This window comes from Chenopodium album, chromosome 9 (genome assembly GCF_948465745.1).
Source record: "Chenopodium album chromosome 9, dcCheAlbu1.1, whole genome shotgun sequence".
In the NCBI taxonomy this organism is placed as follows: Eukaryota; Viridiplantae; Streptophyta; class Magnoliopsida; order Caryophyllales; family Amaranthaceae; genus Chenopodium; species Chenopodium album.
The window spans coordinates 65260673-65286285 of NC_137842.1; the positions used below are offsets into that span (position 1 = coordinate 65260673).

Genomic DNA, 25613 nt, shown 5'->3' on the forward strand with positions numbered 1-25613 from the left:
GGAAAAATAATACCAAAATCTAGCAAATATATGTAATACAAGTTCATGAAAACCATACGTTCATAAAATTAACACCAATAATAATTCTAAATACTCTTTTATATAGTCAAAACAAAACTACTAATTAGTTATTTTCTGCATCAAATCCAACTATTCTCAAATTGCTCATTGAACTCTAGGAATAATAAAGATACGGAAATTTGGGAAACAATATAAACATATTATGTAAAGGCTTAAAATTAACAATAACAGGATAGTTAAGAATGAACTTTCCTGATATCAAAATCTTTCCCACTATAAAAACCAGCCTTATCGTCAAATTCATGTTGTCAACGTCATCTGCTAAGCCTGAAACTCATGAAAACGTCAATGAAAAGAAAATAAAGTATAGCAATAATTCAAGATAAACAAACCAATGCAACCGAAAAATAATATGAGCAGTTCTTTGTAATTAAATAAAGCGGCACTACCATTAACATTCCAAATTATTAATACCATGAGACTCCTTGTACTAGACCTAAATTAATTAAGGAGGATTGGGAATGATATGACATTCTTGAAACGTGTGATTTCATTATTAAAATATCAAAATCCATGATCAAAATTAATCTCCTTCTAATTTCTTCCCAAGATGCGACATAAGAAGATAATAATTAGAGGTTTGGTGCTGATAACGTGTTGTAAAATAAGGGGAAAGATGAGAGATAGAAAGAGAATAAATATGTGTATTTCTATTCCATATAATGGGGTATATATAAATACAATACATTAGGGTTTGAATAGATAAGAATATAAACCCTAGATCTAGATTGTTCTGGAATGATACAAAGGAGGATAATGGATATCCACAAATATTTCATAACATGTTCTTAATTATTCTTTAGTAATATAATCAAGCTTTCTCTCTCTATTATCTTTTGTAATTACAAGGCTCTATTCACTTTAAATGTAATACAAAATCAGTAAAATATTTTTAATTTAGCAAAAATAATAAGGTTATAAATATTGTATTGATTATTCCTTAGTCATATAATTATATAATCAAGCTTTTTCTCATTCTATTATCTTTTGTAATCACTAATTATGTTATTTCATTTTTGTAAATCCTTAGGTGAATCATAGAATTGTATAGGATATTATTCTTTAGTAATATAATCAAGTTTTCTTTCATTCTATTATCTTTTGTAATCACTAATTACGGAGTATGTTATTTGATTTTTGTAAATCCTTATGTGAATCATAGAAATTGTATTAGAATTATTCTTTTATAATATATAATCAAGTTTTCTAATTTCTTTCATTCTCTCCACACTTTCCAACATTCTTTTTCTTATAACTTTATCACACATGTCACGCGAGCCAATAGCAAGGGTATACCGGTATAGTAATAATGCTAGCTTCTTCATAAATTATTACAAACATCTAACTACGATCAAAATGTATAAGTTAGCATAAGATTAGACAAAGTAATCTATTCTTTAATCACTTGAAACGTAACACTGCTACTTGTCTTGTCCACCAACATGAATGTGTACTCCTGTCCTTTATGTTCCTTCCAATGGTTTTCTTGCATGAATTTCTTCCAATCTCGCCCCCTCAAACGCAGAAGTTTCTCATAAACATGGCATTCTAAATGCCACTCCCTTCCACCCTCTGTTAGTAACGTGACAGATTCGTACGACCTCTCCATGTGTTTGTCACTAAACCCCAGGGGAAATTGCTGAGAAAAAACAGATGAGAATAATACCCCTTTGTTGCAAATAATAAGAAACGGAGATAGTATAAGTGTAAATTGAACTATTATGCATGCTAATGCATCAACGTGACAAACGTTGATACAACATATAAGAGTAAATTGGACTAGCTAGTACGTTACGCAGGCTAATGCATCAACATGACAACTATATAAGGTAGTGTTAATTCATGATAGCATACAATTTAGTATTCAATATGAAGCTAAGTATAACATAAGCTTGAGGGCTCACCAAATAGCCGCACTGGTCCGAGATATGAGAATTTCGCACTGTAATGGTGAATGAGGGGCTCTTGCTGTTGCTGTTACGCTCCAATACTTTGCCATTCCTGTGCATATTCTTTTCTGCTTCATCTTCGTCGTCCTCTACAACCTTTTTCTTAACATTGGCACCATGACCTTGATTATGAGGAAACTTATGCTTGGTATATTGATGATATTTTGTAGGATAGTCAATCTCACTACAAGATAAATCGAATATGTAAACTTTGAAATGTTTTTTACCTTGATACTCGAACTCCAGAAAGTACCCATATTTTATAGCATTCTGTTCCATGAAATTTGCCCGTCCTTTAGTAAAGCAAAGCTTGTTATCAACCTTTTCGAGTGCAATCTCCCACGAAAGACCAGTTCGGATTGTAAGTGTGGCATCTGTTGGAAGCCGAGAGCCAAATTTCTTTGCAAATGCATCAGGAATACTCTGTCAAAAAACCAAATCATATCATATACAAGTATATTTTATACTATGGATTATGATATGCATTACAGAAAGAAGAACAGAATTACATTCATAAATACTCCATTCCATCGAAAAGAAGTCAGTCGTCGATTTTGTTCTCATACAACAAACTAAGTTAGTTACACTCAATATGCTCAATAATCACTGCTATCTAGCACCTGATGAACTGACAAACTTGGCCTTCAACTGAATAAATTGTTAAGCCTTACTCTGTAATTTGTAGTCTTATACTGCCTCCGTTACAGGTTATGTGCAACGATTAGACATTTTCCCTCTCTGCTTTATGTCAAATCGTTGCACATAACCTGTAACAAAGGTAATACAAATGATCCGAAATTATGTTACAAACTCTTCAATTAAACTCAAGTACCCATGTTGGACATTTATCTTTCCGATATGATATTTATCTTTCCGATATAATGAATAAGGATAGCCAAGACGAACAATTGGACATTTCACTTTGAGTCAAAATTAAGTAAACTTCTCACAAAATAGCCGAGTCAAACAATTGAACACATAATATGGGTGTGTCGAACATAATTTGTGAAAAATCATCATGAAAGCAGGACAAATAATATTTTTCGACAGTGGACCGTAAAAGATTATAAAGATTTATATTCTACTCATACTTTAATACAAGTACTTATGTCACGTTATCTCGGGCCAAGTAATACTTGATCTGGTCGAATCCTCGTTGAGGGCAGCTTGAGGGTGGACCTTTTACCTAGACTCTCACGAACTTTGTCCGCTTTATTCGGATAGGCTTAACATATGTAAGTGACGTTCCAATCCGATATGACACTTTATCTATCTCTAGCCGTACCACTCTTCAGGACTACTCTATAAATTTTCACATACAATTTGTAAGTGTTTTTTTTTTTTTTTTACAACATACTATGTGTAAGATTTGATGCATATTTAACATTCCGTACAAGATGGAGCATTTGGTCTCAATAATTATGAAAAATTGAAAATTATCAACGTAATTACATCTCGTAATTGTAAGCCAAGTCCATGTTAATTACCTCTAACTAAATGAACCACATCAAGTACCTTGCTAGCTCATGTCATAAATTATACCAAAAAAAAAAATTGATGTCAAGTTATCAACCATAAATCATGCATGCCTCCAAAAAAAATTAAAAAAATAATCATGCAAAAAAATTATAAACTAAAAAAAGAGAGAAAGAAGAAGTACTTACCAGGGTTTTGGATTGGAGAATTTTAGGGAGAATAATTTTGAAGAATTTCTTGGGATTTATCTTCTTAAATTTTTTATCTTTATTACTCCCTTCTTCTCTTCTTCTCCTTTTCTTCATTGATCCTAGCTACTGAATTTTTTTATTTTTTACAGAAGTTAGAAATGAAAATGGAAATGGTGTTTAATTGTGGAGTAAAATAAGGTAAGGTGTTACATTTTTCAAAGAAGTTACTGAAATAAAGCTGACAAATGTTCGTAAGTTTTATTCTTTATTTACGGGAGTAGTAGTGCATTTGTGTTTTTTTGGGTGTCAATAGTCAATTAAGTCATCATTGATGCTAATATTCCAAAACTGGTTTTGCAGTTTTTAAAACTAAAAAAGTAATTAATGTCTACATAAATTTTCTTGTCCTACACTAGTTATTACGTCAAAATTACTCCATAACTTGATAAATTCATCGTGAAACTATTGATTGGATAATACATTGAAATTCACACTCGAATACTGGACCTGTATAATCATTTTATCCCATATAATCTTTTCAAACAACACATGTACTAGTCATAATAACGAAATAAATAAATACTACATAAGTAAATAAATAATTATAGTCTTTAATCTCTTAATTGATACGAGTAGGGAGTAATAATATTTTGCACGACTAATGTTCGCCTAATAGAGCGTCCGGTAAAACTGAATACAAAAAGTAAATAATTATAAACCGTGGTAATTACTACCGAGTAGTGTTTTGCTTATTTACCAAGTCTTGCGTTTGATTAGGTTTTGTGGCTTTATATTTGTAACTTTTCCTTCCTACTTCACAATTGTACTTTTTTTTTTATAAAGACAACTTTACAATTGCACTTCACAGTTCACACCAAGGTTTCATCCCATTTTGAAATTTCAAAGAAACCTAAATCACAATACAGCACTACAAATTGTACGTTATAACATCTACTAACAAATTTACTTCTGGCTTCTGTATTTCTATGCAACTGACCCTATTTCTAGTGCAATCAAAAACTAGCACAAGATGTCTCAATGGAGTGGACATGCTACTTCCCTTCATTGAACAATTTGGACGAAAACAGAAGTGAGAAATCTAGTTAGGTCACTATTTACAGATGAAATCCTGCTTCTTCAGGGAGCAGGAGGCATGGAGGTGGACACGGCAACAAAGCACAAGTATTGAAGGCCGTCTTGAATTTTATCCACAGCAATAGTCTGATCTGCGCGGAGATGTTCTGAAAATGCATCGGCTCTGTCTTGAATTGACTTCTCTTGAGGAGTTTCATGAGAATCAGTTGTTGAAACAAGTTTCATGGCAGCAAGGTAAGCTTCAGTCACATCGGATATACCTGAGGGAGAAGCAAGATTATGAACATTCTAAAAGGCCAAATCGCAAAGTTGTAGCAAGTAGGAAAAGGCTAATCTAATTTACTGACAATCATCGACATATTTGACTTGTGGGAATATCAAATTCTTAGTTCTGACGTAAAAATTAAGGCATTTTGCACAAGACAAATTAATCAAAATTTTCACATATTTGAGGGGGAACTTACCAGTAATGAAGCTGTTAGAAACAGCTTCCATGCTCTCGATCATAGATTGAGCCTTGGATCTGATTATTTTAGCCTTTTCAAGAGAATCCTCTGGCCATTCAATTTTAATCATATTCTCATCTGCATTTTCCTCCTGATTTTTGTTTGCACTGGATATCATGGATTTCCCCAACATCAGTAATTGAGTCATGGCAAAACAACAAATCTCTGACAGCCTCTGCGAGATTCAAAAAAGAAAAAATTAATTGAAATAAACTTGAAACGTTAAGAAGATTTAGAAAAAAGATGTGAAGTAACCACTTACATGGACCCCTTCAGAGTGTAAAGCTTCCAGTCTGCCAGTAGTCCTCTGGATAATGTCATTAGCACTTACCCCAGCTAGGGCACTAGTAAACCTGAAACATAAAAAACACAAGAGAGATCAAGTTTGACATATATTAACATCCAGAAATATGTCCATAAAGATAACACTTGCACAGTCATGTCCCTGAAAATTGACAATATAGAATGAACAAAAAGAAGAGAGCATATATGTACAATTAGCATCTTTAAACCACTACTATATTAAAGCCTCAAATTACAAGAAACGGGACCTAGACTTCCACCTCTAGCAGAACAAGGACAATTCATAATGATTATTTCAAATAAAGAATAACAGTCAATTTTAGCTTCTGGAATGAGATCTTGAGGATTTGCTTGTAAGAAATTCATATTTAGCAGTTAGTTATTGTTATTTGTTCTTCCAGACATTAGTATATTATGACTACATTATTGTTTACTGTAGAGTTTCGTCATCAAAATGGATCCCATGAGCACAAATTAAGCATAGGGCCATATAGTCCTCACAATCAAGGAAAGAGCATTAACAAATGAGCTTTATCCACAAAATCTTGTCTACATGAATTACCACGACTTCATGAGATATATACTAATAGCACAAAAAGGAAAATAGCTGACGTTTACCCTGCGGCCAAGTCAGCAGCCTTACTAAGACTTGAGTCATGTAAGCTCTTGAGCTCAGTGTCTACAGCCCCAATTTCTATATTCTTTCCTTTATCTGATTGCAGGGTGGTTCTCTCACTTTCAGTATTCAAATTAAGAATTTCCTCAACCTGCTTCACCTTTCCCTCATATAATGACTTCTCCTCTGATGATAACTTGCCTTTTCTTCTGTTAAAAATTAGAGCATAATGGCTTGACAATGCCTCCAATTCCTAAAATACATGTAAAAGTTTGTTAGGTGATCAATAAATCATCTCACTGGATGAAACTTCCTTTTTCAACAAAACAAACCTCCAATTGTTCGGGGCCTCCATATATATAGAAGCACCGGTCAAATGTCATTTCCTCATACTGGTTGTCGTGACTTTCATGATCATCTCCATCAAACTTCTTATCAACTTCCATACCAGTCTCAGAGATCAACAAATCCATAGTCTCCTTACCCACGTTTTCAAGAACTTGCATTCCCTTGAAAGTAATAGCTTTTCCAGTCTAACAAAATAAAAGCTTGAATATATTTTCCTTCGGAATCAAAAAGTGAGGATGCTAAAGACACAATAGGGAAAGCAATTCAAACCTCTAAGAACGATGGAGCAATAGAACTTGCATCATGTTGAACAGAATCAGCTAAGCTAACAGCAGAATGCTCAAGTCTGTAGAACAAGAAATTCCATAATTAACTTTTAAGTAAACGTAACTCAAATTTCCATGGACAAAATCAATAAAATGATCCTAGTGTGGACGTGTGGTATTCTGAAGCTCAAATAGACAGCAACAATTTAAAGGGGGGAAATATTCCATCTTGAACAGATATTTCAGCAAAAAGTGACATATTTTAGAATGGGTAAAATACTTCCTTAAATCTTCAACTCCCCCTGTCCAGAAAATTAATTCACGTAACCCCAACCTCACATAATTAACAAGAAACTAAATCTTTACACAAAAAGATTATTTGCAATAGTTATATTACTCCATGTGAAAAGATGACTACTTATCCAAACATCCTAAGTTACTCCGAGGTATGTGAAAGTAATGTGACTATCAATTTCAGGCAGACAAGATCTTGAGTGCAATTATCAGTGGTATCCAAAACAAATCATGAGTTTATACATATCTTGAGAATTATATATACAAGATGTCGACAAAATAAAAGCACATTCTACGTAGAAGTAGAGCAGGACACTTAAGATGAATAAAATGCTTATCGTGATATAGAAAGGCCCTATTCACTTGAAACAATAAATGTGGAAAGAGAAGATTGGGGATTGCTAGATAAAACAAAACCTCTACCATCAAAATAGAATCAGCCATATGCTATGTTATGGAAGCCCAGCAAAGGCAAGTTATCAGAAAATGGTTTCGCATTTGGTAGGGGGGACCATAAATCTCCGGTCAGATATAAGGTTTCATGATGTGTTAGACCAGGGAGGCAATTTGTCAGATATCTCGACAGGCTACCAAAACGGTTTCATGGTGTGAGTTATAGAGTTCAGAAAGCCTTATCCAGGAGCACATTCTATGTCAGGTGAATCTTAGAGACCCCAGTAGACTATAAAGGGCGAGGCCTGAGGAAGTACCATAAGGGTAAGGTCATGTGATCACAAGTCACCATCATATAAAAGGGCTCCACAGAGATCAGTTTTGGAGTTGAGGGAAACCCCATATAATAATAATACTAAAGTAATGACCGTGAAGGACAAATTCTGTGAAGTTTTTTTCCTCAAAAGATCTTCAACTGAAAGTCTTGTATAATCTTCCTAGATTTACTTACCCTTGTACTACTTTAGTTCAAATTTGATTAAACTATAAGGTTTCCATAAAGAAACTTAATTCTAACTACTAAAAAGTCATTTTCTTATAAACAAATTTTCAAGCTTGGCTGAGGTCAATAAGACACCAAGTGGCTTTCCTCCAATTTTACTGAGATCTTCCACCAGCTTCCAAAAGTGTCAAAACAAACATGATGCCCATTAGCTTTCACATGGGTACCTCTTCTAACATTGGCCTTGGTTGAAAAAGAAAAAGGCTGGCAGTGAGAGCCTAGGCCTAAAAATCATGCATGAATATTTGCGTGTTTGACTTGGAGCAATACTAGACCACATCACACCTATCGTTCCCAAAGATCCTAATTTTGTGATACTATCAGAACAACTAGAAGCATTTTTGTGAATCAACATTCATTTCTACTACTCCCTAGTTCCTCCTATTCACACCACAACTATGCTAATTAGCAAAACATGAACAATAAGAACTAAGAAGAGTGAAAAGGGCACATAGAGAACTGGTTTAAATTGAACAAGTCTTGTAGGCCTAAACAAAATTAGGAAAGTCAAAGAGATAAAGATAGCAATATGCTTATTTCAAGAATTTTATGATCACCAATTCTCAACAAATAATGTAGTCTTCCACAATAATGCAAGAGACCATATCTAAGCAAGCTTGCATTCTTAGATTCAAACCTACTTTTGAATGAGGTTGGAACCGCCTTGAAATGCACTTCCTAGTGCCTTCCAGGCTCCAGATGCAAAATTTTCCACTGAACCATCTATCACCTTCAAACCCTGCCCATATTAGAATCAACGAATGAGTGAAACTACGAACGACATGCAAAGAAAGAACATAGGCAAGATCCTGAAAAATGAAGATTAACACATTCAGAATGACATATGTACAAAAAACATGTGGTGACAATAAGATGCAAATAAAATAATAATGGAGCATTTGCCTTAAACAAACTAGAGATAACATGAGGTTATTGCCAATGGAAAAAAAATATCAGACAGGTCACATGATAGTATCTTACAGTACCAAACACCAGAGAATTCTTCAACATATCAACGTTATAATCTAATACAGCTTTACATAAGCCATCTAAGATAGTTACATTCAAATATTACTATATTAGACTATAAAGTTGTATGAGTGCTTTTTTTCCTGCTTATGACTTACCTGGCTAAAAAATGTGTCTTCACTAGCCTTCTCCAACTTATCCAGAGCAGACATCAACTTTTCCTTTTCTTGTCCATCTTCCCCTTCTGTGACAGAATCTTTAGTGTCACCCTCTGCGATAGAAGATTCCTCTTCAGCAACAGCTTCTATGTTACCAAAGCTCTCAGCAGCCTACATTTGGAAACATATATTCAGTCAATAAGAAATTATTACAAAGATTTAAGAGAAAAGAGAAAACATTAAATGTTTACTACTCCTAATTACTTTATTTTATAAGGATACAATTTAGGTTACTGAAAGAAGCAGAAAATACTTGGAGGACAAGCACTCTGCACTCTGAAGATTAAGGGACATAGATACAGGACTCGGGTCTTTCAAGCCGAAATTTTACAAATAGTCCATGAGTTGATAATCATGCGTCTAAAGAGGCACCAGATACAACAAATTCTCCCACAAAGTAATGTTAATAGACACCTGATATTAAAGAACTACATTTTTTCCTCTCAACTGTACTAACCACCTAGCAAAGGAAAATATATTCACGATTATTTTTTACTTATCCTTCAGAGAGGTAATAAGAATTCACAAGTGATCGTTAATTACTAGATACACCCAAGTGACCCAACTCCCCCAAAAAAGGTTCCTGTATTAGGCAATTACATAGAACCGTTCACTTCACATTACGATATGTTTGCTGGGATAAATCTGAGTGGTCATAAATAGCAAATGGCTTAAAGATAGTGGACAGCGGCAATCAGGGCCAAAGTAATAGACGGAAGAACACAAGTATCTCTTGAAAGAAATTAAAGAAGAAAAATGCCAAAGGGCAGAGTACAGAAATAAACCACTCCAACTTTTAGGGAACTGAACGATTCAATCATCTTCCTGAGGCACCTGATATTTCTACAGCAACAAGATAGACTAATCATTATTCTAACCACCAAATATTTGGTTTAGGGAAGATCATATCAGCTAATCCACATTGAGTTGAATAAAGCACAATCGCCCAGATACCTATATCCCTCACAAGGCCATAATACATCAACTTAACAAAATTTCACGGCTTAAGACCGAGCTAAAGCGTAAATGCATAATCCAACCGTGATTATCAATATACTCTCAATTTAAACTAATCTTCATAGCTTATGTATCCATAGCACTTCACATATTGCAACAGAACGAGTGCGTCATTAAAGAAACGCTTTAATCCAACCGTGAATGACAAACTTCTCTCATTTCAAACTACTCGCCATAGCTCGAGTATTCGTAGCATCTTACATATAGCAACAGAATGAGTACCTCATCAAAGAAACGCCTTTAATACTACTAACATACACAAATGTAGACCTAATCACCTACCAAACCAGCCATAAATGAACATCATTGGTGTAAATTTAACAAATTCCTACCACCAAATTTCATAACATATAATTTTCACATTAATAACTCATAAAACCTAACTTTCACTATATTTAACACTAAATTCGAATTTCCTAAACCTAAATTTTCCATATCAAAAATCATTTCTCAAATTTCTTCACAATCTAGGTTAAACAACAACAATTATAATGAAATCAATCAACAACATAGATAGAGAGAGAGAGAAAATAGTACAGTGCGTATCTCCTCGGCGGCAAGCGCGGCAGCTTTCTGAAGATCTGAGAGGTACGACAATGGCGAAAACCCCCATCCTCCCCAACCACCGCCGCCTCCACCACCACCTCCGCCATCAGCGACGGGTGCCTTGGTTTCTGGTTCAGTATTTACCTCATTTTCTCTCTCCTCCGCCATTGAAGACTTGGTGTTAGCTTCCTCCATAAAAATGGCGGCGTTTCAAAAATAAAAAAATTCAAAAATAAAATCGAAAATGTTTGGTGTCGTGTTGTGATTGGTGCTATTTCGCCATTAACAAAGAGAGTTGAGATCTGTTTGATTTTGGTGGTTGGATGACGATGATGATTCAAGGTTCCGTAATTTTGAGGTCGTTGTGGTTTTTTACGGATTTACCCCTCTGAGTCTCACGTGCTTTGCACACGGACCCTTATGCTTGAAGTGCTAAACGACGTCGTATAGTTTTTTTTTGTTTTCAAATAGATTTTATTGCCATTGCATCAGTTGCTAATTGAGTTAGAATTGAAGAATAGGAGTAATGTCTTGGTATTGTATTAGAATTGGCATGTTTGTTAATGAGAATATGAAATAAGAATGTGTTGGTATCAAAAAGTTAATTAATTCTAATATAAATGTATCTAATTACGTGGATTTGTTTCGATTAATAGATTAAGAGGTAAGTGTTTGAATTTTATTACTAATATATATCGATCGAGATTAAAATGTCAAATTTGGTATATTATTCATTTGTTCAAAACTTTTTCAGTTTAGATATACCATTAAGGTTGATATTTGTTTGAATATTATATTTTGATTCTAAGAAATGACATTTCAGGACATTTAAATCTTGCGCCGATCAATAATCATTGTGTACACATTTTAAGTGATGATAAAATTTTAAGGTTTAATATATATTTATGGACTACGGACTTACGGAGTACTCCGTACTATTTATGTACAGAGTTTATATAATATCAAAATTTACTTATGGTTAAGCTCTTACAAGTTACAACATTTGGTTTTGTTCAAGATGAATTACATTTTTGAGTTATATCAATTGTTCTTAGACTTGATTTTATGAGCATTTTGTGTTTGGCTTGCCATTGATCAACTTTTTTAACAAATACTCGTACAAGTAAATAAACCACCATTTTTTGGAACTCAAACCCATTTTTTGTATTATATATAATACTTAATTTATGCTTGCTTGTGATATTGTTCTGCATTGCTTGTTTAGCAACAGTTTCCTCCATCAAACCCAAGTAAAGAAAATTGTACATACTATAAGGAAATAAATGCATGTTCTCTTATTACAATGTTGTAAAAAATTGTATGGTTTGTATGAAAGAAGTGTTTTTCACTTGGCACCTATTTATATACTCTATTAATTATTCAACATGAGTAAATATATGTTTACAAAATAGACATCAGTATTAAAATGTAGTTAAAAATAATTGGCAATACAAAGTATTAACTACATAAACATTAGTAGTACAAGTATTTTGCACAATGAACATCATCATCTTCTTCTTTTCTTCCTTTTTTTTCTATTAATAATACAAGAAAATGAGTGGGTATGACTTTAATAAATCTGATGAAAAAACCTTCTTAATTAGCTGTAATGAACACTAATTGATTAATACCCTGGGAACATGGGTGGTGGAGGTGATGAGTATTGGAAGCCTATGTTTGGTGGAAGGCTAACTTCAGGATAAGGTGGAGGTGGAGATGGAGTTGGAGGAGGTGGGGAGTGTACAGGTGGAGGAGGCGATCGAACAGGTGGTGGAGGAGAGAAAACGGGTGGCGGGGGTGGGGGTGAGAAAACAGGCGGGGGAGGTGATGGTTTTGGAGCTGGTGGGGGAGGTGATGGCTTTGGAGCGGGTGGAGGTGGTGATTTTACTGGTGGTGGTGGGGGTGAGTAAATTGGAGATGGTGGAGGAGGAGAATGAACTGGTGGAGGAGGTGAGTGGACAGGAGGTGGTGGTGGAGAGTGAACGGGTGGTGGTGGATAAACCGGTGATGGTGGTGGAGGAGATGGTGTAGGTGGTGGCGGAGAGCGAACTGGTGGTGGTGGATAAACAGGTGATGGTGGTGGAGGAGATGGTGTGGGTGGTGGAGGCGAGTGAACCGGTGGTGGGGGTGGTGAGAAAACTGGCGGTGGAGGAGAACGTACTGGTGTTGGAGGTGGTGAGTAAACAGGCAGTGGAGGGGAATATACAAGGGGTGGAGGTGGTGAGTATACTGGCGAGGGAGGCAAATGTACTGGTGTTGGTGGTGAGTACACTGGGGTAGGGGGTAGAGACTCTTCTGGTGTAGGTGTAGGTGTCGATGGTCGAACAGGCGATCTTTTATGATCATCTGGTGTTGGGGAGGGTGCCATTGGTGTTTGTTCATACGGTTCTGGAGGTGTAGATGGTCTAACTGGTGATCTTTTGTGATCATCTTCTGGAGCCGGTGTTGGTGCTTTGGGGTGATCTTCATGATGATCATTATGCTCAGGTGTAGGAGGCTTGGGTTGCTCTCCTCCATGACCTCCACCGCTGCCTTTACCAGGGGTAGGCTTAGAAGGTTGCCCACCACAATTAAACTTTTCACAATCAACTGTGTTTGACACCATTTGGAAACATTCTTTAGGGGATCTTTGATTAGGCCTACTAGGCAAACAATTCTTCTTGTCTTCAAAATCAACATTCCTTCTTAGAGATGGGTCACAACTCTTACCCTCACCCTTAAAATAGTTGCTAGAAAACAAAAATTGTTCCAATAGGGGCAGCTTGCAAATATCATCAGCAACAAATCCAGTGAATTTATTTCCTGACAAGTCAAAAGATTCCAAACTTGCAAGGCTCGAGAAACACGTTGGAATAGGACCAACAAGCTCGTTCTTAGATAAATCTAGAACGGACACATTATGAAGCAACCCAATCTCAGCTGGCATGCAACCACTTAATTTATTTCCTCTGAAAATAATTTGATTCAACTTACCTGCCATGTTACCTATAGTTTTGGGGATACATCCAGTAAACTTGTTGTTTGCTAATACCATAAGAGAAACTGTTGAGTTACCAATGGTTTCTGGAATGGCACACCTAAACCTATTATCGTTGAGCAATAATGCGTCGAAAGGCCTGTTAAAGACCTCCGGAGGTAAACAACCCTCAAAGTTGTTGAATCGAAGATCAAGATACTTGAGTGTCTTTAATTCAAGCACAACCTCCGGGAAAACTCCTACAAAACGGTTATTACTTACATCAAGCTCGAATAGAAGTTGAAGTTTTGAGAAACTCTTTGGAATAATCCCACAAAACCTGTTAGAGTTGATGTGGAAAAGGGCTAGGTCCGTAAGGAGGCCTAACTCTACGGGGAGATAACCCGCTATGTCCTCGTGATTAAGGTCAATGCCAGAAACCACAATTACCTTCTCATCATCAAGAGCCGGGGAACAAAACACCCCCTTGTAGTCACATACATTCGGACCATTCCAATTTTTTGTGACGTGGTTTGGGTCTGAGTAGATGGCTGACTTCCATGCTTGGAGAGCAATGTAGGCTTTTCGGAGCCTTGGATTTGGGAATGTGAATGGGACATTTACTTTTTGGTCATAATCATCTGTAAGGTCGTGCCCATTTTCGGTGAGGATGCGGTGTTGGCGACGAGTGAGGAATGCAGCCTCCTCGTCTGTTAGTGCAAATGAGGGAGAAGACAATAAGGATGATAAGATGAGGAGGGATAAACAACAGCCTAAAGGCCGAACTAAGGAAGGAAAAATCTTCCCCATTGATGGCAATTAGGCAAGGTACCCTTAGAAGTTAAATGATGTTAATATGGAGGTAGAAAAAACTAGTTGGTTTTTTTAGACACCCAATATTGAAGCAACTTTTTTGCCGCAAATTATGTTAACTCTCTCATACTCCTTAAATTTTGAGGCAAATAACTAATGTTGGATGAATTCTTGCAATTTCATTATGGGTAAATGATGTTTACTAAAAATAACTACTACCCCCCTTTTCAAGTAATCAAAATTATCTTATGGTTGAAATTCATACAATCGTCACATTAATTTTTTTTTTTTTTAGAAAAATTAATAATTTTTTGTTGATTTTCATAATCTTACTTATATTATGTTATTGACTTTTCATTATTTAAAAATAAAAAAGAAACAAAATTAAAAAAAAATAATAAAAATTGACCATTCATAATTAAAAGGTCTTTTACTTAGAGAAACCTATTTGATTTTTAATTTGTATTTATTTATTTTATTGATTATAGCCTTATAGGCTACCCATTTAAAAACCCTTATTGTTGTATAATTAAATTAGATTTATCAAATGAATAAATATATAAGTTTTTTTTTTTTTAATCAAACTAATTTTCTTCATTGATATAAAATTATATTCATAGTGTGTACATTTTGATCTTTCACATGAAAAGTCATTTGGACCTCTAAATTCTATAATGGAGTAGTATTTAATTTTTAAAAATGTTTAAAATGATGAATGGAAGCGATGTCATCAATGATGAAATAGCTATGAGATGTCATGGGTTGATATCTTAAGGATCTCCCAAGGGTGGCGTGGAAAGGGGAGATGACATGTATGGGTTATGTGATAGTACAAGGTAAAAGTGTAAAACAAGTAATCATTTGTAATCTTGAATTGTCTTTACAACATGCATGTCAATTTATATGTTAGTATATATATAAGATGAGGGAAAAAATCAAGGAGAATTGATAATGAGACGAACTAGGAAAATTTCAATGTATCGAGGTTATCAAAGGCTTTTGTCAATACTTTTGTATGGAGTCGTTGTAAACTCTAAATTTAATCACCTAAGTAAGAATTGAAAGAAAATGTTCACATCAAAATTAGGTTTCCGATTTCTCAAAAAAAAAAAAAAAAAAAAAAAAATTAGGTATCCGAGTAGTTTAAATTTTTTTATCATTAATGTACATTACACTTTCTTCATGACACTTAAATAAATAAATAACTTCCTCCCTACAAGATTTATAATTTAATTTCACTATCTAGCTATGAATATATGGTGTGAATTCTTGTGAAAGACCACATGTACTACCAATTGATGAGTATATGAGTTGAGTTCATGAAAATTTGGTCTTTGTTGCATTTAGGGATGGCAATTTAATTCGAGTTCGATTCGAATCCGATCCGATCCGAAGAAAAAAATCCGATTCGAATCCGTTTAAAATTAGTCCGAATCCGAATTCGATAAAATAGATCCGAATCCGAATAGGAGGCGGATCGGACTTGGACCCTACGCAAAGTCCGACGGAGTCCGATCCGAGTCCGAATCCGATACTATGAGCATATGCTTTATAACTTGGGACAATTGTTTGCTTGTTTGTAGCAAAATTTGTTATATAACTTAGTACATTATTTAAATATGTTATAATTATACTTACCTTGGTATGACAATACAAGCAATTATAGGTATATGACATTACAAAATAAAAAAAAATAATCGGATCATTTCGGAGGTCCGTATAAACGGACCGGATTCGGATCCGAAAATTACAAGTCGGATCGGATTCGGACTCGGACTTTTCGGATTCGGACTCGGATTCGGATCCGAATCCAAGGTCCATTTACTAAACGGATCGGATTCGGATTTAGCCAAATCCGACCCGAATCCGATCCGTTGCCATTCCTAGTTGCATTCATATACACGATGAAAACCAAAAATACTTTAGGCATTATGCCTATTTGCCTTAATCTAAAGGCTTATAAGGGGTTTGGATATATGTGCTTTTCTTCATGCTAAATTAACTTAGTTCTCATTAATTAGAAGACCGATTAGATTAATCACTAATGTAAGGTAAATTGTCCATCCTTTTTTGTAAGTCTAGGAAATTGAAACGAATATGACATTGCTCAATTAATCATAATCTTTCAACCTCACTAGTAGTATAAATTTGTAATTTTGGTCATGACACTAGTTACATTTTCACCTTAAATCATACATGAGCAAATTAATAAATTATACTTCCATAATAAGATTAGATGTCAACCAGTGGCGTAACCAGAAAAAAAAATATAGGGAAAAAAACAAAAAAGCTGCCAAACATGGATTAAACCGGTGACCACTGTGCACAAAAGCTCTATATTGAGCAAATTGCCAACTAGACTATGAAGAAAACTATAACAAAAGAGAACCTTAATTAGTTTTATTTGGAATTAAGGGGGTGGCCATGGCCTATCCTAGCCCCACTAATTCCGCCCCTGATGTCAACGACCAAGCATGTGGATTGGTTTAGAAAGTAAACAACTTAATGCTATTTCGCTCTCATTGTCCAAGTTAATGGTAATGGTTGTGAACACTTGAAGATCACATAACTTACATTACATGAGATCATTTTCCCTAATCTAAATGCATAATAATAATTGAGTATTTATTCCCTTATTTCTTGTTGGAACGATTAAAATAAAAATGCTTAAAGAAGTAAAAAAAATCTCTAACCAGACCAATTCAACCCGACTTGACCCGAACAACCCAACCAACAAATTAGGATAACCCATGAACCCCCAAGATTGGAGGGAAAAAACTCAAATAATTCCACCCAAAGTAAGAACTCCCGCTTGTGCCAACCTCACATCACAAAAATCCATCCTACACTTCACCGCGTAATATATATACTCATACCTCTAAAAACACAAATGACAAAAATACCCTCATCAAAACGTTGACCCTAAAATACCCTCAAGGGTAAAATAGTCAAAATTACACCGACGTCACCACACATATATATACACCTCATCACCTCTATATATCTAGATCTTTCTTACCTCTCGTTCGCAACAAACACCCTTCTCTCTCTCATATATCTTCGAGCTCTCTCTCTCTCTCCTCATATATAAGAGTATAAGACTATCAATTTCTTCAAATTCGTTACAATTTTACATATAAAATACACCCAATTTCAAATTCTTGGCGCTTGATTTCTCTACCGTTTGATATAAAGTACTTAATTTATAAACCCTAATTTTTGAAATTTCTTTTTAATCAGGTAGATTTGTGCTTCTTCTTTGCTGAATTTGTTGGATCTTGTATGGTTTTGTGTGATTGTTGTACTTTGTTGTTGATATGATGATGAATTTGGAATCTGGGTTGTTTTTTTTGAACGTTATTGAGGTTGATTTCGTCGGTAATTGGATCTTGCTTCGGTAATGGCGATTTTAATCGGTGGTGGTTGAGGACGCTGACGCTGTTATTTTCGTGATGAATTGTTTGAGTTTTGTTGATTGATGAATCCTTGTTTGCTTTGATTCAATTTGGGGATTCTAGGGTTTTCTTTCCCTCTTTAAAAGTTCATCAATTGATTAAACCTATAACGATGAATACCCACCTGCAAATTTCACCGGAATATCTAATGGAGTAGTAATTATCATGTTTTTTTTTTTTTATCGGAATTAATCTGGGATTTTGTAATTTGCAAGAAAATAGTTCTGGGTTGTTAATAATATTCCTTTCTCCTACATAAGCTACATTTATTCCGACATTAAAGATAAGATATTCTTGATTATGTTTGATTGGTCGTAGAATATATTCTGCCATAATTTATATTGTAGTTTTGGAGCAAAATGTATGTCAATTGATGATTAACTTGCGTTTTTAGGTTGATAGTGGTGGATTAGACTTTAATTCTGCCAAATATTATGTTTTATTAATGTTAAATTTTCTCCATTTTGACAGCTTGAGCTAGAAGGTTTTAGTGTGATTTGGACGAAAGATAAGAGAGTGCGGATAAGTATTAATGGCAGAACAAGGCTTGGAAGGTAGCCAACCGGTCGATTTGTTGAGGCATCCATCTGGGATTGTCCCAACTCTTCAGTAAGTCTCTATGAGCTTATTGAGCAATGGTTTGTTTTGAAACCACCAATGTTGTTATGGTAGTAATCTTCCAAAGATGCTTCAATTTTGTTGAGTTGTGTTCTCTTTCGAGATTGGATATGGCGGGATGGTGTTGAAAATTGTGATCATGTACCCCAGCAATGTAAAGAGGCAATGTTTCTGATGTACTTGTTTGAAGTGATCATTGTAGCTTTGTACGTTTTGTAATGTTCAGCATAATGTTGTAAATGATTCATTTTTCGCAATTTCCTATCTCAATGTTTTCGAGTACATTTATCATGAATGTAGTTGATGGTTGGAGATTAACCTAGGTGTATACCCTAATAATAGGGATGTCTAATGGATAGGCGACTTGTTGGAGATTATATATTTGAGATTTTTTAGATTTCTTCTTTTGTTGAGCATGTAATGGAGCCTGTGAAAATTAAATATTTGTCCTGCTCACCAGTTTTGCCTGTGTGTCTCAGGGTGGTTATATTTTGGATGATATATCGGTGATAATATTAACCCTTACAATCTCATTGGCCCTATTTTGTACTGTGATTGGGTTTGTTTTGGCAACATTTTCAATCTGAATTTCCAGACTTTTAATGCGATTTAAAAGCCTACTGCACCAGATTCTTAATTCCTTTATTCTACTTGGCAAATTATTTGTGTAAGTATTTTGTTCTGCCCTATAGTGGCAACTTTTCTTCTGTTAGTTTAATGAAGTTTCCATATGGTCTTGGTGTTCTACATGGATTATTAGAGTCGTCAATTTAGACATTGGTGTTGCTTTTCCTTACTATTTTTTTTCCTAAGACGATGAATCAATGAGTTTGTTGTGTAACTGTATCCTTACAAATGTCTTCTGTTGTCCACCGTTTTTCTAAACTTTAGCAAATGTGGTTTTAAAAATTAAGGTAGTCGGGACATTATGTAATTGTAGCCTAACTGGACCTTTTCTCTTTACTAAGATTGCCCTCCCCCCCCCCCCCCCCCCCCCTCTTTCCCCTACTTAAAGCAAGGATGGTTAAAAAGCTGGCATGCAGCAGAAATTCATGGTTCATCTACATTTTTCTACCTGCATGATGTGCTTCTTATCTGAATGTTAGCATCTCCTTGATGTGTTTTTAATCTGAATAGTGTTCTCACTATGGCTTGTTTCTGGTAATAGGAATATTGTCTCAACTGTCAATTTGGACTGCAAGTTAGAACTTAAAGCGATTGCATTGCAAGCTCGTAATGCAGAGTATAACCCAAAGGTATACAATTGTCATAAAGTTGACATTTTTCTTCATACAATTTGTCTTCTGCTTGTTAGTGCCTGAAATACTTATATTTGTACTTTATGTCCTGTTTAGCGTTTTGCTGCAGTGATTATGAGGATAAGGGAGCCAAAGACAACTGCCTTAATCTTTGCTTCAGGCAAAATGGTGAGTTCGAACCTCTGAAAATGCTTGCTGAAAGAGCTCAGACTTTTTAGGTTGACAAATTTCTCATTGGAAACTAGATAAGTATAATGGCTATACAAAGAATAGCAGCAATGTGGCACTACATCATAAATATTAGGCATAGCAAATGGCGTGACATTTTGCTGTCGTTGTTTCTTTTTAAAAATGTGATAGTAAGCATAAAGTTTTGACACTCAAGTCTTAGGTTTTAGTACCAACACCAATATGTGTTTAAAGGCTTGGATAGAAAATGATTGCTAAAACAAATCCAATCAACTTCTCAGTCTGTTATACTAGTCATATTTTGTTAAGTATGATTAGTGTTCAATTGGTGCTGATGCTTTCTGATTCCCTGGTGGTTTACTTTATCAACATAGGTCTGTACTGGAGCTAAGAGTGAGAGTCAGTCAAAACTAGCTGCTCGCAAGGTTAGTTTTATGCGGTTGAAGTCTTTGCTTTTGTTATTTGTGTATGGGAATTCATTTTTTTGTTTTTCTAATGTAAATTTCTCTTTCTTGTGATGTTCTCTCTTTCAGTATGCTAGAATCATTCAGAAGCTTGGATTTCCTGCAAAATTTAAGGTATTATTTTCCTATCTTTTATTTGTCATTTTCCTTTTTTTGGTCTTTAAATTATCTTATACGTATTGAATAAAATGTTTATGGTTCCATTTACGAAGTCTCATTGTGGATAATAAGAAATTCTAACAACTACTACTTTTGCAGGATTTCAAGATTCAAAATATTGTTGGATCATGTGATGTTAAGTTTCCTATCAGACTGGAGGGGCTTGCATATTCTCATGGTGCTTTCTCTAGTGTAAGTATTTTCAGCCTATCTTTCTCCAGCTCCTTTTCCCCATTTTGATTATGTGAATGCTTTTACTTTTTTAGTGTGTGCTTGTTGCCATGACTTGTCTTTTTCTTGCTATCTTGGCTGCAATCAGTCAAAAACTCTGGTCATCTTAGAATGGTTGACATAGAATTTTGTGACCTTAGCTATGAGTTTGACTGTTGTTTCCTTTTGCTTTCAGATAACAGTTTCAACTTTCAAGTATCAAGATAATATAATCTCTTTTGGATAATTTGATGGGTCTTCTGTTTTCTTTGAACTTTATTGTGTTTTTGAATGTTTGGTGATGTGCATACTTTGAAGTGTTTAGTAAACAGTATCCTTCTGGCTGGCTGAAATTTGTTTTCGTCATGAGAATATGAGTGTCATGGCCAAATATGGGATTTTATGCCCTTCTTGTTTACCTTTGAAGCCTGCCCCTACTCTTACCCCTACTGTTAAAATAGATTTCTGTTAGAGCAGGTTGACGTTCACACGAGTAATCGAGATGCTCTTTACTGCTTTTCTATTTTTTGGGTGGCTTGGTCCGGATTTGATGGAAGGCTGAAAATATTGAGTATTTTTTTTTCATGCATTCACATTTATTCATGCTACTTGAGCCTTTTAGTGATGGTTGCTCTTTATGTTCGTGTAGTATGAACCAGAACTATTCCCTGGCTTGATTTACCGAATGAAGCAACCCAAGATTGTGTTGCTTATATTTGTGTCTGGGAAAATTGTTCTCACAGGAGCGAAGGTAAGACTGTTCACTCTGTAAGCTCAGACCTTTATACTACCCCCAACCCTATTTAACCTAGAAATGTATTTTGAGATAATTGGTTGTCTTTTGATCTGCAGGTGAGAGAAGAGACTTATACCGCATTTGAGAACATTTATCCAGTGCTTACCGAGTTTAGGAAAAGCCAGCAATGGTATGGACAACTGCTTGTGTTTTATGTTACTACAGATGTTTGCATTTTGTTGAATGTTACCTGCCAGTCAATTGTAGACCATGGGAATAATATCTGACAAGTATACATCATGTGTCCCTCAGGACTTATATGATTTTTGGTCATTTCTGTAGAAACAAGTTAGGATATCACCGTCCATAAGTGAGATTATACACCTATGCAAAGCCACAAAGTAGTATCTTTTGGTAGTAGTTATTTAAGACATCATAAGAGGAAATACAGAGACAATTACAGTTTAACCTAAAAACTATTGACTTAATTTTATAAATGAAAGTACGTTTCTGGTGTGTTAACGTGGAACGAGGGAATGTGTATTAAGCGTATACCATCTAAAAGGCTTATTTGTCCATTTTCCACTTACACCTTGCTGTTTGTCATGACAGATGATTATTATGAAATCAAGGGAGTTGCTGAGCGACGTCTATTCTAGGACTTGTCAATGCTGCATCGACTTAATTGTAAATAGATGAAAGGAGATCTTGGTGCCTGCTTCTGCTGGATTCAATGATGAATTGTAATATGCGTGGCTGTGGGTGTCGCTAAAAAAACATTTTTTTTTTCATTCCCCTCTTCCCCTAGATGGTATAAGCTTCACAAACTCTAGTGTCAAAACAGTAACCGATAATGAGAATTACATAAATTTTGGATCAAACTCTTTTAGATGGTTGTGTATTGCTTCGTCCTCTTTTTCACCTTTGGCTTTGTTTGAACTGTCTAAATTAAGATTTAAAAAATCAGCTTTTGATCCAAATATGCAAAGGACTTTCTCTTCATTGTATTATCCTGATGTCCTCTGGGTTAAAACAATGACAGCATTCTAATTTGATGAAGTTGCTAGTTATGGTGTGGATTATGCAAACTTCGAAAAGTCAGATACTATTTAACAAACTAACAAACTAGAGTAAGCAAGAAAATCTATGTATACACCAAATTAACCTGGGTTTTTTTAATATATATACAAGAAAACTAAACTGTTGATTAGAAATAACAATATATTACAGACCCTACAAAAGAAACATACCACTAATCTCGAAACTTAAAACTCCATATAACAGCAACTGTTACTTATTTAAGCACAAAACGAGCACTAATTTCGCCTTTAAATCTCAGTTTCGAGTCTGGCAGACTCTTCAGTCAGTCTCATGGTCCGGAACAGGAGAGTACCAAGCAGGGTGCTTGCCTCTATGTCTTAGCATCCTAGTAAAGGAAGAATCAGGCATCATTGATTTCTCATCTTCCTCAATTTCCTCAGCAGTCCTTGGCAATCCATCTGGTACATGTACATGTATCTTTTGTTCACGTTCACTCTTCGCCTTCTTTTCGTCGCTTGCCTGATGATCATTAGATGCCTCCTTGTGTGCCTTGTGAATGGCTGCTACTCCGTGGAGACACCCTATTAATGATTTCACTCCACCCGCTTCGATTATTAGCCTCTCCACCTCTTCTTTTGTTGACTCCTTCTGTAAAGTTTCATCAATAACATGAGTCCTAATTAGAACATTTCTTAATACCTTCTGAAAATATTTGTCGCGTATACTATTTTAGGATGTCCGAAATAAATCAGCACAACTTCTCATGATATATAAACAGGATGATATAACTATGAATGTTAAGCATACTTTCTTAGGATGTTCGGAATATATTATAACAATTACTCGTCTTGTTATAACTCGATGTGACAATTAATTCCGGATAAAACGAGTATTTAACAAACAATCCTTACCTCGAGTTCTTTGAGCTCGAAATAAGCTTGCCAACAACTGTAAGAATCTTCACCTTCAAGTACTGAGCAATAATCTGCATCAAACACCCAAAAACAAAAAACCCATTAATTCCCAAAAAAAATAAGTTGTGATTAATTAAATTCAAAAGAAAGAAGAGAAATTACCAGCAATTTGTGTCTCGGATTTCTGAATCAAAGGAGGATCTTTTACAGCTCTCTCAAACTTGCTTCTGCTAAAAGGCTCTAATTTTGGCACCTTATAATCATGATTTTTCGCATTGCAATTTATGACTGAATTAAATCTCTTTGAATTATTACAACATGAAAAATAATTTCTAGATTCCAATAACGAACAACAATTGGATGCAGAAATTGCCATCGACCCACTAATCATTTTTAAAAAAAATACACAAATTTGTATAAATGATTCTTATGTTATGAGATAATTTGTTGGGTTTTTGTTGTAGAAGAATATATTATAGATCTAAAGATATTAATACTTATAATTGATTGAATGAATAAAAAGTGCAGGTGTTTGTTTTTGGATAAGATGGAGGGATATTTATTTTGATATTTTCAAGAAGGTTAGAGTTACAGTCGGTTAGGGATTATGTTGGTGACAGACCAATCATATGTTAAACGATGTGGAAAATTATAGTAAAGATGAGATCTTGACCGTAAAGAGTGGATGAGGGTGGTTTTATAGAGAATGATGTAGGTGGTTAACATGGGAGCAACTTGGTCGCAATAATCCAATTCTAGGGGCTGCCGTCTCAATCATCGAGTATTCGAGTAACATGTTTTGCGTTTGGTGCATGGTTTTTGCGTACTAAAATTCAAGTATATTTGGGTCATATAACTTCGAGTTGGATTGGTTTATTTGGACTTACGATTCAAGACATGAGGTTACATAGTCCCAACTAATTAAGCTTTATTTTTATTGTATTATTTTCACTCATGTTTATGAAGGATGTTGTCGATTTAGTTTATATTATGCAACAATAATGTATAGTCGTAGGGACTAGGGAGACATGAAGGCTCATATGAAGTATGTCTCAAAAACCTCATATCCTGCACACCATAAAAAGGGGGAAATATAGCAAATTAGCACCAAGACTTTAACTCTATGTTCAAATTACCCCCTTAACTTTTAATTATAGCAAATGGACCCCAAAATTTAACATATCGTGCAACGTACATCTGAGCATCATTATTTAACAATAAATTCATCAAAACATGCTAATTTTTTGTATTAATAATAAGCATTAAGAGTATTATACATGCGTTATATTTCTTACCATTTCAATTAAATGTGAGCAATTGAAGAGATTAATCAAGTATGATGGTTTGCTAAATTCCGTTAATTTTTTCGCCCTTTGTCAAATTTCAGTGTCGATAATTTCTATATTTTATAGTATGTATTTAATATGTATGATAATGTATATGCACAATATTTTGGATGTAATTAATTTTTTTTTAACTTTTTTTTGTCTTTTATTGGAGTATATTTTATGAAATTTATATATTTTAATGTGATTTTGCTCAAATTTGATGAATAGGTTTTGATTGCACAATTATATTAAGTTGTGGGGTTAATTTGCTACAAGTAAAAGTTATGGGGTTACTTTACACCTGCAATAAAAGTGTTGGGGCTAATTTGCTACTACACCCCAATTTAAAGGCTATGCTATGTTATTTAATATCACCACTTACACGATCTTTTCTATTTAAGGAATAAAACTTATCTTTTAATGATTTTCAATTATTTTAACTAATTAAAACTTATTTTGACTAGATATTATTGTTTTAAGGTAAAGGGAGCATGATCTAAATACCTGGCTTAAACAATGACTCAACTTACCACTGTACAATACCCAAAAACAAACAAGTAGCAGTGAACAACTATGGGTGTAAATGAACCAAGCCGATCTACAGACTAGTCGGGTTCGAGCTCGGTTGAAACTTATTCATG

The 25613-nt window shown here is 34.7% G+C and overlaps 5 protein-coding genes across 7 annotated transcripts; 1 reads left to right on the top strand and 4 right to left on the bottom strand.

Annotated features, from left to right (window-relative positions):
- Nucleotides 1–1374: 1374 nt before the first annotated feature.
- Nucleotides 1375–3836, bottom strand: LOC145560185 (putative B3 domain-containing protein Os03g0621600). Its single transcript, XM_081621445.1, has 3 exons — nt 3695–3836; nt 1986–2453; nt 1375–1720 (listed from the first exon to the last, which is right to left on the bottom strand). Exons 1-3 carry the CDS (start codon nt 3809–3811, stop codon nt 1472–1474), a joined length of 834 nt encoding a protein of 277 aa, XP_081477571.1. The 5' UTR covers nt 3812–3836; the 3' UTR covers nt 1375–1471.
- A 729-nt stretch (nt 3837–4565) lies between these two features.
- On the bottom strand, nt 4566–11163 carry LOC145560186 (uncharacterized). Its single transcript, XM_081621446.1, has 9 exons — nt 10822–11163; nt 9208–9378; nt 8722–8819; nt 6836–6911; nt 6550–6750; nt 6220–6470; nt 5561–5651; nt 5257–5473; nt 4566–5052 (listed from the first exon to the last, which is right to left on the bottom strand). Exons 1-9 carry the CDS (start codon nt 11023–11025, stop codon nt 4835–4837), a joined length of 1527 nt encoding a protein of 508 aa, XP_081477572.1. The 5' UTR covers nt 11026–11163; the 3' UTR covers nt 4566–4834.
- A 1291-nt stretch (nt 11164–12454) lies between these two features.
- On the bottom strand, nt 12455–14596 carry LOC145560187 (leucine-rich repeat extensin-like protein 7). The gene is made up of 2 exons (XM_081621447.1): nt 13213–14596; nt 12455–12993 (listed from the first exon to the last, which is right to left on the bottom strand). The coding sequence occupies exons 1-2, from the start codon at nt 14594–14596 to the stop codon at nt 12455–12457; spliced, it is 1923 nt and encodes a 640-aa protein (XP_081477573.1).
- A 3022-nt stretch (nt 14597–17618) lies between these two features.
- On the top strand, nt 17619–22578 carry LOC145558796 (TATA-box-binding protein). Of its 3 annotated transcripts, none has more exons than XM_081620131.1 (10): nt 17619–17793; nt 18526–18663; nt 19841–19928; nt 20028–20099; nt 20495–20545; nt 20654–20698; nt 20843–20935; nt 21603–21704; nt 21806–21879; nt 22302–22578. In XM_081620131.1, coding segments are annotated over exons 2-10 (603 nt in total). In that variant the 5' UTR covers nt 17619–17793; nt 18526–18586; the 3' UTR covers nt 22303–22578. The 3 variants fall into 3 exon arrangements, with proteins under 3 accessions (XP_081476257.1, XP_081476256.1, XP_081476258.1); XM_081620130.1 differs by having other exon boundaries at nt 17620–17839; XM_081620132.1 differs by lacking the exon at nt 17619–17793 and having other exon boundaries at nt 18527–19339.
- A 262-nt stretch (nt 22579–22840) lies between these two features.
- LOC145558795 (CCG-binding protein 1-like) lies at nt 22841–24185 on the bottom strand. Its single transcript, XM_081620129.1, has 3 exons — nt 23807–24185; nt 23642–23715; nt 22841–23378 (listed from the first exon to the last, which is right to left on the bottom strand). Exons 1-3 carry the CDS (start codon nt 24033–24035, stop codon nt 23049–23051), a joined length of 633 nt encoding a protein of 210 aa, XP_081476255.1. The 5' UTR covers nt 24036–24185; the 3' UTR covers nt 22841–23048.
- Nucleotides 24186–25613: the final 1428 nt, after the last annotated feature.